The sequence below is a fragment of the Olea europaea genome, unplaced genomic scaffold, assembly GCF_002742605.1.
Source record: "Olea europaea var. sylvestris unplaced genomic scaffold, O_europaea_v1 scaffold1973, whole genome shotgun sequence".
NCBI classification, from domain to species: Eukaryota; Viridiplantae; Streptophyta; class Magnoliopsida; order Lamiales; family Oleaceae; genus Olea; species Olea europaea.
The window spans coordinates 173,740-190,048 of record NW_019237586.1 but is presented as its reverse complement, the minus strand read 5'-3'; the positions used below and the strand labels follow the sequence as shown (position 1 = coordinate 190,048).

General features: G+C 32.9%; 1 protein-coding gene and 1 pseudogene across 1 annotated transcript; one reads left to right on the top strand and one right to left on the bottom strand.

The window, feature by feature from the left end:
- Positions 1–2,121: 2,121 nt before the first annotated feature.
- LOC111379345 lies at positions 2,122–2,565 on the bottom strand. The gene has a single exon (XM_023002705.1). It carries the CDS (start codon positions 2,563–2,565, stop codon positions 2,122–2,124), a length of 444 nt encoding a protein of 147 aa, XP_022858473.1.
- Positions 2,566–12,250: 9,685 nt separating this feature from the next.
- Positions 12,251–12,648, top strand: LOC111379348 (annotated as a pseudogene).
- The last annotated feature ends 3,661 nt before the right edge of the window (positions 12,649–16,309 follow it).

The window sequence follows — 16,309 nt, the reverse complement described above, 5'->3', positions numbered from 1 at the left end:
ACAGTACAGATCACATTAGTCACAGATAACTGTATATTAGTCACACAGAGTCCACATGTTATTCAATAAAGGTCATATGTTACACATGTATTGTCTAATAGCCCACTCATGCAGTAGGTCACAGATGACGCATGGGTCACAGATCACACGTATAGTAGGTCACAATATGTGTTGTACAAAAAACACATATCTGTAGGTGTAACAGTATAGCTCGTATTTATAACGTCGCAGATCAATTATTGAATGGTCACTAACTACTGGTTATATTGGTCACACATACTAATTGGGTCATACATCCTAGTAACAATTCAATAGATCATGTTCTTGGTGTTTAAATGGTTTCTTAGTTGTTTATCGTACTTGCATCTTTGTAGCATATGGACGTGTGCTTTTACTACATACATCAAGTGGCAAGAAGTTGGAAAAATCTCAAGTTTGTAGCTACCACAACTAACTCGTTGTTCCATGCCAAGTTCAAGCACATGTATCCCAAGTTCAAGGATGATGCAAATGTCATTATCAGTTCATGGATTTTGTTGAGCACTTCATGGGTTGAAGTCGACCTTGTGTTTATCCCACTTCTGCCTGCCAATAAAGCACATTGGAAGCTTCGAGTACTGGACATAAAGGCGCATACACAACGTGTATTGAAATCGTCGACATACAATGATATCAAGGTCCGTATTGGAATTGAACCTTTTGTCAGCATGCTTTCGTGCCTCATGAAATGTGTTGGAATATGGAAAAAAGATTCCATAGAGTTGAACATGGATCTTGATTTCTCTCTTCCCCAACAAAAAAATGGGTAGGTTTTTTACCTCCACTTACAGTTAAACGCATTATAACATGCTGGATTTCATACATAATAGGTTGATATTTGTGTTCCTAGACATGATTGTGGCATATACATGGTCAAATATGCGGAGTACATGCTGTATTGTAATATAGGATCCATGCCCATGAAGTTCAATGCGGGTAGAGCACGGTTGAATGTAGCTTCATTGTTGTTTCAATATCAAGAAATCGGGAAGGCTAGAAAAACGGTGCGGTTAACTGGAGGGGAAAGCATTTTTTTAGAGTAACAGTACAATGTGCAGTCACAAGTTGTAATAGATGGATACATTGTCTCGTATTTGGAAATTCATTTGTAATGACAACGTACTACTTACTTTTGTCTATTTATATCAAAAGTTCATTTTGAAGACTATTATATTGTTTCTTAAAAGTTTCACTGTATATCATATTTCGCAAGATTGATGATGTACTAAGTCTCAACACTTAACACACAAAATTATGTCATTGTGTCATGTTATCAGCACAGGTGGTAGACAGTTTTATCGATTGACTGACAATACAATTGAACCACTCTAATTTTCAGGATTATTTACAGTCGGTCACTGGTTATTGTAGATTGGTCACAAGTACATATTTGTTACAAGTCACTGTATCTTGGTCACATATCATGGTATATTGGTCACATGTCACTGTATTTTGTTCACAGGTAATGAAAAGTGATCACAAGTCACTGCAAATTAGTCACAGGTCATTGAAGAGTGATCACAAGTCATTTCATATTTTATCACAGCTAATTACAACTGAACCACTTCCATTTTTTGGAGTCTTTGCAATTAGTCAATGTTTAGTGCATTCTAGTCGCATGTCTTGAAGAGTGATCACAGGTCACTGCAAAATGGTCACATGTCTTGAAGAGTGATCACAGGTCACTGCATACTGGTCATAGTTCATTGACGAGTGGTCATAGATAATTTTATATTGGTCACAGGCATTACATATTAATTGCAGTTCACTGCATGATGATCGTATAACAATTTTTCCTACAGATTTTCATGTGTGACATATTTGTTGAGTGTCTCATGCATGCTAGTGGTCATACATTCCTACCGTACATCCAAAGTGCACTGCAATTAATCACAACAAATGTCACAGATCCTGTTATAGGGTCACTTCACACTTTTATGAGTCATGATCTCATTGATTTATTAACAAAAAATTTGAGCATTGTATTGGTAATGATATGGTCAATATGTGTCATCTAATAATGTGTATCCTACATTACAAAACATCAATGAATAAAAAAATGAGGGAATTATCAAAAATCTATTAATGTGTATTGTCAGTCTTCGTCATCTTTCCCTCTTTATTCTTGTGGCTTTGACTTAACGGAACTAGGCTGTTGCATGTTCTACGATTGTGACCACCTTCACCACACCTACCGCATTTAACAGTTATGTTTTCCTCATAGGCTGGTCTGAATCTTTTCCCAATAAGCCATCCACAACTATACTTTTGATTATGTGCAATTACAACTATGTCATGGACATCATTTGGCACTATCCATTCAGCTAGATTTTCGATGGAAAAAATGGTTTCTTGGTATGTATTTTTGTATGCTTCACTTATGTAATAGTAGGAGCAGTATTCATATGGATCCATCTTCATACTCGCAAATACAACCAAAGCATGTGGATATGGTAGTTGATCAACTTGAAGCATACTACATGTGCATGTCCAATTTTCTATATCAATAACAGTTGAGTGTCTCATGCATGCTAGTGGTCATACATTCCTACCGTACATCCAAAGTGCACTGCAATTAATCACAACAAATGTCACAGATCCTGTTATAGGGTCACTTCACACTTTTATGAGTCATGATCTCATTGATTTATTAACAAAAAATTTGAGCATTGTATTGGTAATGATATGGTCAATATGTGTCATCTAATAATGTGTATCCTACATTACAAAACATCAATGAATAAAAAAATGAGGGAATTATCAAAAATCTATTAATGTGTATTGTCAGTCTTCGTCATCTTTCCCTCTTTATTCTTGTGGCTTTGACTTAACGGAACTAGGCTGTTGCATGTTCTACGATTGTGACCACCTTCACCACACCTACCGCATTTAACAGTTATGTTTTCCTCATAGGCTGGTCTGAATCTTTTCCCAGTAAGCCATCCACAACTATACTTTTGATTATGTGCAATTACAACTATGTCATGGACATCATTTGGCACTATCCATTCAGCTAGATTTTCGATGGAAAAAATGGTTTCTTGGTATGTATTTTTGTATGCTTCACTTATGTAATAGTAGGAGCAGTATTCATATGGATCCATCTTCATACTCGCAAATACAACCAAAGCATGTGGATATGGTAGTTGATCAACTTGAAGCATACTACATGTGCATGTCCAGTTTTCTATATCAATAACGAAAGAGGAACTTTCACCTTTAACTAAAAACATTGCCTGATTAATAGGGAAAACTTGCAATTATGGATTCAAGTGATATACACAATAAGTCACATAATGAAAAAGTAGGACAAGGATGAAAGTGCATGTCACATACTTATATATAATGTTGCACAAATATTACTGAAACACAATGGTACAGGTCACAGCAGAAGTCACAGCACATGTCACAGATCAATTCAGCTAAGGGGTGTTTGAGAGTCATTTTTATGTAAAAATGTATTTTAGAATAGCAGATTGATGTGAAATGTGTGGTTGAAAAATAAGGAAAAGTTTTTTATTTACATGTAATATTATTTTAATAAAGAATGTGTGGTTGAAAAGAAGAGAGAGAGAAATACATTTTGAAAAAAAATGGCTACCAAATGGGACCTAAATCACAGATTATAGATTAGTCACAGTATTTAACTTTACCCTCGAGTTTCTCATATCTGTGCTCATTTCCCTCATCTACTTCTTATACTTGCTTGACAAAGTTTTAAAAGTGCATTGAGCATCCTCCCTGTGTCTACAGAATCAAGATTGTAGAATTTATCTTAATGAATCCAACAAATCTAAAATAGGGTAGTTCTTGGCAGACTTTGTGACCGTATTAACCGACTCCACGATATTCGATGTTATTGTGGAATACCGGTTTGAAGGTAAATGGAAACATGACCATCTCTCAGGTTTGATCTCGTCCTATAAACAAAACTATGGAAATATATGTCATAGGAAGCGAATAACATCATAGGATAATGTATAGTATAGTACCAGGTAACCCCTTATCTTCTCATTAATCAAGCCGAGTTGTTGCATGTAATATTTATATTCCAATAGTGTGTAAGCGCGAACCGTTGTGTTGAATGCTTGTGTTATGTTTTTTCCCGATCTCCCGTAACGTGATTTTGGATTTTGTAGTAGATGGTACGAACATATCCCATGACAAGTTCCCGGATACAGGTTTTCAATCGCCTTTTTGATGTTGTTGTGACGATCCGACACAAAGCATAAACCGTCTTTGTCCCTATATACTTTCTTCAGCTGTCTAAAAACCCATGTCCAAGAGCTATCATTCTCGTTATCCCCAATCCCAAAAGCAAGTACATATATGCTGTTATTTGCATCTTGTGTAAATGTCGTGAATAAGGTACCACCATAGTGTCCATTTAGATATGTGTCATCAACCACAACAACTGGCCTACAATGTTTCAATCCCTGTATAGATGCTCCTAGTGCCATGAAGTAATATTTAAATCTATTGTGACCATCAATTTCTAGGCTTGTGACCGATCCAGGATTTATTTGCTGTAGCACGAAAAAAAGGCTAGTATCTTATTGAATGACTCAGTTCAACCCTTAGCACTTTCAAAGTTTCCTCTCGAGATCGCCAAGCCTTGACATAGTTCAAAGATACTTCATATGTATGCAGCATGTCGTTGTATATATCATTCGGTGTGTATATAGTGCGCAACGATGTGTACTTGTACTTAACGCAGGTTGACACAACTGTCTTTGTTACTTGCCTATAAGTATTGAGTACGATGTTTGAAGCACATGTGTGACCTTCTGCAGTATATCTGATTCTAAACATATCTGTTCTGGTTAACTTCGATGCTCTACATGTCCAATTACACTCATTACGTGAACATTCATGAGATAGTCTTTCTTATCGGATCGAACAACCACGTACTCAAACATATTTTGGATTGTATAAAACGACAAGCTCAATTTCATAATCTCCTTGCTACGAAAAACTCTTCCTTCCTCCACCTCCATAACATTTGTCACCGCCACAACTGTGACCTCATGTTCAAACTTGTCACTAGATGGATCCACTATTGTTCTACATACATTTGATGACATATCTGTTAATGAAAATCCATGTTCATTTGATTGAACATCAATTGATATCGCAATAAGCTGTTTTTCACTATCTACAGTTGTAACCACGATGTGAATTGGATATTTGGCAGGGTCACGATTCATATCCTTCAAAACCATGAACGACAACACATTATCGTCACTCTTGATTGTTATTGGAGGCAGATCACTATTCAAGATATACTTCATTGTCACAGCAACTTTTGCAGGGTCAAAGCTAAACTCTTTCATAATTGTGTCGACAAGCTTCAAATACCCATAACTACGATTAATCAACACCAGCGACATTTGTGATCCATTCAACAAATATACGTGAATTAACCTCATTTTTGCACAATGAACAAAAACATAATCAGTCAAACATCCAATTACAGTCACAGCTAATTGCATATGGGTCACGATTCTGTTAAATGATCACAGGTCACAACAAACACATATCAAATCTTGAGATCATTGTAACATATTGAATACATGCAGGTCATATGTTCTTATTTTCCAAATTTTTTTTGCGAGTGGTCACAGGTCATTGCATATTGATCACATGCCGTTGAAGAGTGGCCACAAGTATTTGTATATTTGTCACAGCTAATTGAATGTGGGCCAAAATTCTATTAAATGATCACATGTCACAACAAACACATGTTGTATCTTGAATACCATGGTTACATATTGAATACATGCAGGTCACATGTGTGTATTAAATGACAATAACATGCACTATTCAGTCATGGTAACTAAGTGTGGATCGTATATGATTGGATTTAAATAATAGCATTAATATTACATGTCACAGATGCAGTATGTCACACGTCACACATTTCGAGACAAAACACCTATGCGCACTAACTGCATGAGATCACATCCTATGAATAGACAGTCATATGTTTTTCATAACGGTCACAACACTTTCGAACATCACTGTATGATATTCACAATCACAATTCCCACACAAACCACATTTTCATCGATCTATGCTTGGGAGTATGAATAAACGACAAATTACAATCAATAAATCGTAATTACACACCTAATGAATGTAAACTTTCTGAAATTACAGGTTGAAGTAACGTATCAGGGACTATTCGAGGGACTCGTGTTTTAATCCGACGTAATGTGACCTAGCGACTGCAATTTGTGACCAGAATTTGCTTTTACCATCACTTTTGCGAGAGTCGGCAGTAAATTGGACGTATTTTCAGATTTTGTGGCTTCTGGAATCAATTGGAGAGATGATTTCTTCTTCTTTTTTGGAGAATCCCACTGGTTACGGTAACTCATGCTAATTGTGCAGGATTGTTTTACATTTTTAAATAAATTATTATTTGTATTCATTTCTAGGCCAATATCTTATTAGTGAAATATGATACTTGTTTTCTTATTATTGAAATGCCCTATACTTAATCTCTTGTATATGAAAATTTTCCCTTTTCCTTTATGTTATTCTAGCCTATCCACTTAAGGCTCATAGAATCAAGTAATACTGGATCAACCCAATGGCATGCATTATCCAAGTAAACAAACACAAACTTCAGCCCATTTTAAACATTCATTGTCCAGTAGGTCGGCTCTGAACATTCTTGCACGAGCCGATCTAACCAGCCGAGTATCCCTCAGACTTTTAGTAGCACTACTGAAAGGAAACATTACCTAGAAACCTACCTTCAAAGATTAATTTTCAAAAAATAGGGGGATTAAATTTTATTCACAAATAGAGTAGCAATTAAATTTTATTGGTTTTAATTAATAATAATTTATTTAAATCTAATCTACGTATTCATCTTACCCAAACCCCACCCCACACATCTACCCACGCATCTTCCTTTCAAAGCCCCTAAAAAAATTTCTCATTACTCACACACTCTCTCTCTCTCTCTCTCTCGTCTCTTCTCTTCTCACCTGCTCATTCTTTATCTCAACAGTCATCCTCTATGACTTTGGTGAGTACCTACCTCGGTAGGGCTGTGAGGCCGTTGACTATGAATTCGGCAATTGAGCAGTGCGAGATGATACGCCAATAATTTGTGTTGACAGAGAGTGGTGGCAGTGTCAAAAGAGTGCTGACTTTGGAGTTGGCTTTTTTGACGGACTAGAATGTGGGGTTGAAGGTGCTGAAAGCTCAGGACAGGGCGAGGCACGCTCAAACATCGTAGAGTTTTGACGGGCATCGTCGATTTCTCGATCATTGGTACCTCAGATCTGTGTTTACCATCGTAATTTGAAACCAAAAAATCTACTACTAGATGAAAGTGGAATTCGAACGATGTCAGATTTTAGGTTGAGTGCACTAGTTGCACTGATGAATGGTGGGTTAAGAAGATTGTTGTACATCTTGGCATTTTTGTTATATTGAAGGGTGAAGGAAAGATGGATTTGAACTTTTTTAGGATGAACCAAGTGAATTTTTTGGTCTAACTGCAATGATGAAGGATGGGTAGTTTTTTTATCAGTTACGTTGTTTAGCCAGAGTTCTATGCTAACCCAATGTAACCAAGTATGTGTTTGTTGTGAGTGTTTGTGACCAATATTTTGTTGATTGTGATCGATTGTGAGTTGGTCATAGTTAAGATTGACCTATTCACATATAGTCACAATGAATACAAATTTAGTCACAGTTCATCACATCAAAGACAAATTTGGTCACAGTTAATTACAGATAACATAGGCCAGTGAATTAGTTACATACAACTACAAATTATATGGTCTCATACAGTCATAGCGAAAACATGTTTGATCACAAATAGTCACATAAAATACGGGCATAGTCAAGAACAATAATTCTGGTCACAAATAAATTTTTGGATATTTTTCTACAGTGAAGTATAGAGAGAATTTTTTTTTCAATTTTTGGAGATTTTTCTATCACCGTCACCGGAGCCGGAGCCGGAGCCTGAGTGGTTATTGTGCCAATAGCCATCTCCAACGAAAAGGTAGAGGGAAGGTGGTGTAGTGGTATGAGATGGCATGGGTGTAAATAATTAATGTATATTATATAATAATTTAATATTTAATAAATTTATTTACCACCTGATTTTTGAAATATTTTAGTGAGTTTGTTATTTATGAAATGTAATCTTTAGAACTAGGATTTATGTATTGATACACTACTGAAATTGAAAAGTTTTATATTTTGGGGACCAATTAAGTGAACTCTTGACTCTTCCAAAAACCAAAGCTTCCACGAGCCATGAAAGAATACTTATTTTCTAACACCAAGGATTAATCACCATCAAATTATGCTACTTGGAAAGTCCATCTTAAGTTAGTGTTAAAACCATTTAATAACCTTATTTAATTCCTTCATCTCCTAAGTCTTTCTCTCGTGTACACTCCATGCTAGCCCCCTTTCATGATTCCTTCCGTCCCATAAAGATAGGATTTGACCTCATAAAATGGACCTTCCACGTGGTCAATCAAGTGCTACTCTAGGTGTATTCCTCCCTGCACACGCCACAAATGGGCTGAAGTATATGGTCAACCCCAAGGAAGGTGGAAGTGGCCCTATACATTTCGACAATTAAATTAGTCAACGATAGACTTATATTCTAGTGGCGACAACTGCCGAGCTTTTTATATGAGAGGGAGAAGAATATATATACTTAATTATGAAGCAACAATCCCTTGTAAAGGTCGGGCTCTCTAGTATTTATAGGGAGGAGATTGAAAGTACTCCATTAGATGCAGGACACGTGGACTCATTTGACATTGTGAGGTGTTTACTCGTAGGCATCGATCAATCATTTCCTAGGTGGGTGGGCATTTAATTTTTTTGACTTGGAGTTGACACATGTTGGAGAGATTTCATATCTATCATTCCTAAAGATCTCATAGATAGATATTTGAACAAAAGATTCGCATCTTGGGTTGAGGCGCCAGAGAGGCACTCAACCGTAATGCCTCGGTTAGTCCGCACCGCCTTCGGATAGTAACATTTTAGTTAGTTTGCCTATCCATGGCTCCGCATCAACTCAACGTGTGCCGTAGTGTATACTACTAAGGAGGCATAACAATAGGCTTGTTTCCAAATTCACACAGTTTAGGAAATGCGATTAATACAATTGAAAATATAATTTTTTTTCTTACGATTAAATAATAGTTTAAATAGGAGTAGTTTACAGTTAAATAATAATTTTTTTTCTTACTATTAATACAATTAAATAATAGTTTAAATAGAAGTAGTTTACATTTGTTGATAACCAATCACATTAAATAAGCAAATATTAGAAAATTAAAAAAAAAAAATCAATTATACTCATAACAAGGAAGTGATATAATTTGGAAAAAAAAAAAAAAAAGGCAAGTCTATTTTTACGGGATGGACCATATTCTTGTTTCCTTATTGGCAACCTTAATTTCATATTGTAGCCTTTGTTTCTTTCTTTTTAATTGTTTCGTTTTCTTGCCCTGCAACCCTTTTTCTTTCCATATTGAGCTCCCCTTCTATTTTCTCTTTTTCTTTCCTTTTCAAATATATTATTTGTTGAAAAATATAGGTAGTATGTCGCCCATATATTATTTGAATTGATTTCAAGCTCAAAACTTTACTCAGTCCCTATCAACTTTTAATGACTTACTGCTACATTTGTCTAGCAATTGGCAAGAGAAAATTTTTTGTATGGAAATTTACATCAAAATAGAAAACTGTCCAGAACCACAACATTTGGCATTTAAATTGTAGATAATAATCTCATTCCAATGTGATTGAGATTTGGATCATACAAGTGCTAAAAAATGCAAAATTCTGGATATGAAATAGTAAAGTGATTCAACCATAAAGACTTGAAAATTCTCCTTCTTTCAAGGAAGAATCTTGAACCGAAATTTATATTAAAGAATGTTGCAAGATTTTTCATTTTTCCCTTTCTTTTTCATTTCATGAAGGTTTTTCCTTCATGATACAAATCATACAATTTTCGTTGTGCTAGTTTCAAATGCAACAATAGAGTTGAAAGCAATACATCACATACTCAAACACTGAGAATTACATATATAGGAGAAAGTATTTCAAGCACAGCCTTTAAAAGTTGGATCTTCCCATGGATATAGCAATGAACCAACCTTAAATTTATTGAGAACAAGGCTTAATTTGACAATGTTATCATTTGCGAATCATTACTTTAAATGGTGTTCTTGGAATTATTTCTTTTGAGCATTTGTTGGGATGAGAATGGTCAATTAAAGGATCTGTTTATGTGATTTGATATGTCATGCATGTTGTCATTGGTTAATTTTTAGTAATTATTCTGTTTCTTGTATTTGTCCAATTTAAATTGCACTTTCTCCTCTTTCTTTTCTTGTTCTTGCTCATGAAATCTTTCTACGATTTATTAGTTTCTTTTGAATCTTCACACCGATCGAACAGTGAATTGATTATAAATTTGTTGAAAATAAAAGGGTTTTTTTTTTTTTTTTTGGTGGCTTGTTCATAGATCCTTTCGAATCTTTATTAGAATGAAGAATAGGGAGTTAAGGAAAGTGTTTCTAAGAATTATTTTGTCCATCAGAAAGGATTTATGTTTATATGTGTTTGAATATTTGGGGATCATGAAGACCTTACTATGGTGGCTTGTTAGTTGAAAATTGTTGAGTCATGTTGAGCACTAACACTTCAATACGTGTCCAATATGCAGTCGGTGTGTTCAGTTTTTTATATATTGTTTCATAAAATTTTAATATATCAAATAGCAACTCATTCAATTTGAAGTTCTACGCTAAAAAAAGTAGTGATGATATTATTAAATTTGTTGTAAAACTATAATATAATTATAGATGATTATGTAGTATTATCATCATGCAAAGCGAAGAGTTATCCAATTCAGAGAGTTTACGCATTTCAATTGTACCTTAGATTTTGAAACCTATAATACGGATCTTGATTCTCAATAAAAATACATACTTGATTCTGACTCTGTATTTTGCTTCTTATATCTTTATGTTGTTCCTTCAATTTTATAGCACGTTATCAGTATGAAGAAGCTCAGCAAAAATAGAGGGAAAATTCAAGATCATCATTGCAAAAATTCATAGGATCTAAGCAGCTACTCGTTGATATCTCATCCTTTTGTTGTCGAATCATCATGAAATTTAAACATAACGTTCACAACTTATTTATCTTCAAATATTAACATTATAATCAATATCTAATTGTTAATTTGTGAGAAATATCTATGTGAACAGTAGCGAATTTTTAAAATACTACAAAAATTTTCAAATTATATCTTTAAAAAATATGAGATTTGTCAACTATTCTAAAGCTTTCAAATTCAAGTAAGTCTTTTCTTTAAAAGTCTTTCCATCTCTATTATACATTATATTTGCAAAGTTTTATATTAAATATTTTAATTTAATACTGCAACAAAAATGCCTTTTTGTAACATGCAAAGTGCAATATTCATTAATTAAATGCTACTAAAAGGGTCTATTGCAAGATTCTAATAAGTAAATGTTGCCATTGGTGCTAATAATCGAGATTTGACAACATTTTTTAAGTAGATGTTGCTAATATTGCCTTTTTGCAACATTTATTTAGTGTTACAAAAAGTTTTATTTTTCGCAACATTTATAAAATATTGCAAAAAAGTTTTATCTTTAGCTTTTTGCAACCTTTGTCAACATCGTTCGATAAACGTTGCAAAAAGCTTTCATAATGTTTATCAAACATTGCAAAAGGCTTTCTCTCTCTCAACATTTGTAAAATATTGCAAAAAGCTTTCTTAAACGTTGCAAAAGGCTTTCTCTTTCTCAACATTTGTAAAACATTGCAAAAAGCTTTCTCTTTCGCAACGTTTGCAAAGTGTTGCAAAAATCTTTCTCTTTCGCAACGTTACGTTGCCAAAAACTCTCTCTTTTGCAACGTTTCCATAAACCTTCACTCGGATAGCAATCCAAGTCACTCCTTATTCCAATCTCCTCCATTAAATTCTCGTTAAATCAACGTCTCTCACTAATCCTCCAAATTCCCAATTCAAAGCACGCCAAAATTTCTACCTCCCACCCCTTCATTCCCCAATATAAACCCTTCATCCCTCCTATTATCCCCAAAATTCCACGTTCACATGGAGAGTAATCAATAAATACTCTTTTTGTATTTATACCTCCATTTCTGTCTTCTAATGGCTCATATGAAATAGTCTGCTTGCAAATCAACAAGGAGACAAAGCTCCTTGTAAGCAGCTCGCTACGATGTCCACCCCAATGATTGGCGATGTTAAAAAGCCCCATCGCTTTCCCCCGGTACAGTGGTACTCTATGAGATCCGAAAGTTCTAGAAATCTACTGAGCTCTTGATCTACAAGCTATCTTTCAGAGGCTGGTCTGTTAAATTGCCTAGGACTTTAAAACTAATCTTCCATTCCACAGCTCTGCCATGGCCTTAGTACAAGAGGTTGCAGAGGCTTACATGGTTAGGCTTTTTGAGGATACCAATCTTTGTGCTATTCATGCTAAGATGGATACTATTATGCCTAAGGATATCCAACTTGCGAGGAAGATTAGGGGTGAACGTGCTTAAATGGGTTTGATCTAGATATGTCTTTTTGGAGGATTTAGTATTGATAATGGTTGTGTAAACTTTGTTTCAGTTGGTGGGTGAATATCTGCAAAAACTCCTAGTTTGCTACTGTAATGAAATTGATGATTAATGAATCTACATTTTATTTTGTTCTAATAATTGTCTCTTGATTTTGTGGTTTGATCATAATTCTAGGATTTGATTCATGAAATGAGGTTCAAACCTGCATATGCATCGTCTTTTTAGCCTGATTTTTATATGAACTTTTGTTTTGTGAATAAATTTATGGAAGTTCGAATCTCAGGGAATTTCAAGGATTATGTTACTTGTAGATTTCTTCAAGGATTATTATATGTTCGAAAAATGTTGCGAAATCAAAAATTGCAACATTCAAAATATGTTGCGAAATGGTTTTTTGCAACGTTGAAAAAACTTTGCAAAAGGGTTTTTTTACAATTCTTAAAAATTGCAATGCTAAAAAAACGTTGCGAAATGATTTTTTGCAACGTTCAAAAAATGTTGCGTAACGATTTTTTACAATTTTTTTGAACGTTGTAAAAGGGTTATTTACAATGTTCAAAAAATGTTGCGAAATGATTTTTTGTAATGTTTAAAAAATATTGTCGTATCCTTCTACTCTACGGCAACATCTAGATTTGCGACATGTGGCCGAACATTGCAAAAGATCTTTATCAATGTTTTTGAACGTTACAAAAGGCTGTTTTTGTTATAGTGTAACTAGTGTTCCTGAGAAGCATAACTAAAAATTGTATTCGCACTAAATGAATATATTGTTGATGTTCTAGAAAAATCACGATCCACCTTTTATAAATGTTCTAGGAAGAATATTATCTACTCCTGAAGTGCATGACATTACAATTTTAATATTCCAGAAAAATATTGATACATTGCTTTAGAAGAAGCAAACACAATACATATTAGTATTCTTAAATAATACTGTATTACGTTATTGAAGAAGCATAAATGTATACATATTAATATTTTTTAAGAATACTATGATTAATTTAAATATATCAATATTTTTGAAGAATATTGTTCTATCATTTATGAGTACTCATAATCAAGTATATATCAATATTTTAAAAGAATATTTTTTGATACTATAGAAAAGTTAACACTACGTTATGTACGAAATTAAAATTTTGCTATTGACATTAATTTATTTTCTACTAAATTAAAAAGAAACATGCTAAATTTCTAATATGCATGGTACAATTAAAAAAACAACAACTTCATATTGAACCAAAAGTTCAATTATTAAATGTATTATTGTTTGACATGACCAGTTGACGTCATCAAATCAATAATGATACGAGATTGATAATTCAATGGATATTCAATAAAGAAACAGAAGATTCATCAATCTATATATTCCTATATATTGTTTGTTCTTTTTTGTTGAGAATTGATCATTAATCAACATTAGCTAAAATATAGAGTAAATTTTCTCTAGTCCTAAAAATTAATTAGGGTGATAAAAGGGGCATCTTCACCTCCATGTTGACCATCTAGATATTATTTATATCTAGTAGATTTGATACATTTATTAGATGATTGCATGCTATTCATAACCTAACGTTTGCGAAATTAAAAATTGAGCATAATTTCAGATTATATAATTAAGATAGTGTGTCTTGTTAATGTTAGTATGCCCAAATCTCAAATGTTAAGTAAATGTTAGTCAAGATGGCAATAAATGATTTAATACTATTATTTTTTAAATATCTCCAAATTAAATTCTTGAACATTACTATTGAGAACAAAATATTTTTCATTTCTGTTTAGGGAATGCTATTATATATCAGTCATATCAAACTATCCTTGTTATAATTGGCTTATGGTTAGAGACTAATATTTTTCATCTAATAATTTTTAAAAGTGCATTAATATATCTATAATTGCTCCAACCCAGTACACTGAAACAAATATTACAAGTGCTAAGAATTTGAACCCTTCTAAAATATTTTAAGCCCTAAAGGGTGATAATTTATAGTACGATTTGTTGATTATCAATTTGATTAAACTTATTTTTCAGCATCAGAGGAAAGAGCTAAGAAGCTAGAAATACACAAAGGGGTCATTATATTATTTAGATCATCGCAAAAGAGAATCCGAACTAGAAGTTTAAAAAATTATTCTTTTGAATACACCTATCAATTAAAGAGATTAATAATGTCTCACATGCTAACTTTAAATGCTCCAACACAAATTGATGTCGACGGGTAATATTTTATAGTGCAATTTGCTGACTGTTAATTTGATTGAATTATTTTCTCAATATTAGGTGAAGGGATTAAGAAACTGAAAATAAGGCACAAAATGATCATTATATTATACATTACCTCGCAAAATAAAATTCAAACCAAATGTTTGAAAATTAATTCATTTAAATACACTCACTGATAAAGAGATTATCAATATCTCACATGCCAACTTTAAATTCTCCAACACAAATTGATGTCAAAGGAGGACAGTTCGTTAACATTATATATGATAAATCTATGATATGCCTAAAGCATGAATACATTCGATTTTAAGATAAAAATCTCCAAAAGAAAATGGATAAGTTATCAAAGATGGTTATATTTAGGATGCATATACTTTTGAAAACTATATAAAGTTTCTAGTCATAAAAAAATGTATAATCTCAGTAATGGTTCAGGTACCTAAAATATTGAAAATTGAAATATCTCAATAAGTTATGTTTTTATGAGAAAGTAATTGGAATTAAAAAAATTGTCGACAACATTTCCACATATGATTTATCACATCATATTATAAATGGTGGGGAATCAAAATAAATTAGTTAAATCAAATTGATTGAAGAAATGATTGATCCAATAAAGTGATAAAATCTTAATAAAATTGAATTTACTATAGAAACTTGAAGTTTTTGGACCTGAAATCCGAAAATTGAAAGGTATATAGTTTTACAAAAAGTAAATAAGAAAAATAAAATCATAACACGTAATAGACTACTTTTAACTTAATAAATTTTGCAACGATAGTCTTGGATGCAATAACAAGTCCATATCTTGTAATCATAATGTGATACATGAAATTTGAAATGCAATTATAGTCAATTCATCTTGCATAACTATTACTATTATCCTTGAAGAATTTGAAATGTATAAAGCATATAATTCAAGTGATATCATCATGCGTGGCGTAAATACGCATTGTACTTTTTTTCTTTGACCAAGGTTTTTAATAAAATAACTTTTGTCTCATACTCAAAAAAAACAATATACCATTTTTCCTTCATTGAGATTTTTCCCACAAGATTTTTCCTAATAAGGTTTTAATAAATTATATTCTCTGTGTGATAAATATTCATAATCTACAAGGCATTTACCCTCAAAATAATACTCTTATTATTTAAAAAATTCAGAACGGGAAGAAAGACTCAAATGAAAAGTAGCAATTTATTTTTAAGAAAGACTCAAATGAAAAGTAGCAATTTATTTTTAACTAGAGATTGATTTTTAGGGTGATTGATAGGATGATTTTCTTTTTCTTCCATAGCCAATTGATTCTTTCATTTTTCCTTCTTTATAGTGCATATTATAAATATGTTGTACTAGGACTGTATTATTATAAAGAAATACAAAGCAATCATATTTGATTTTAATTTCATGGC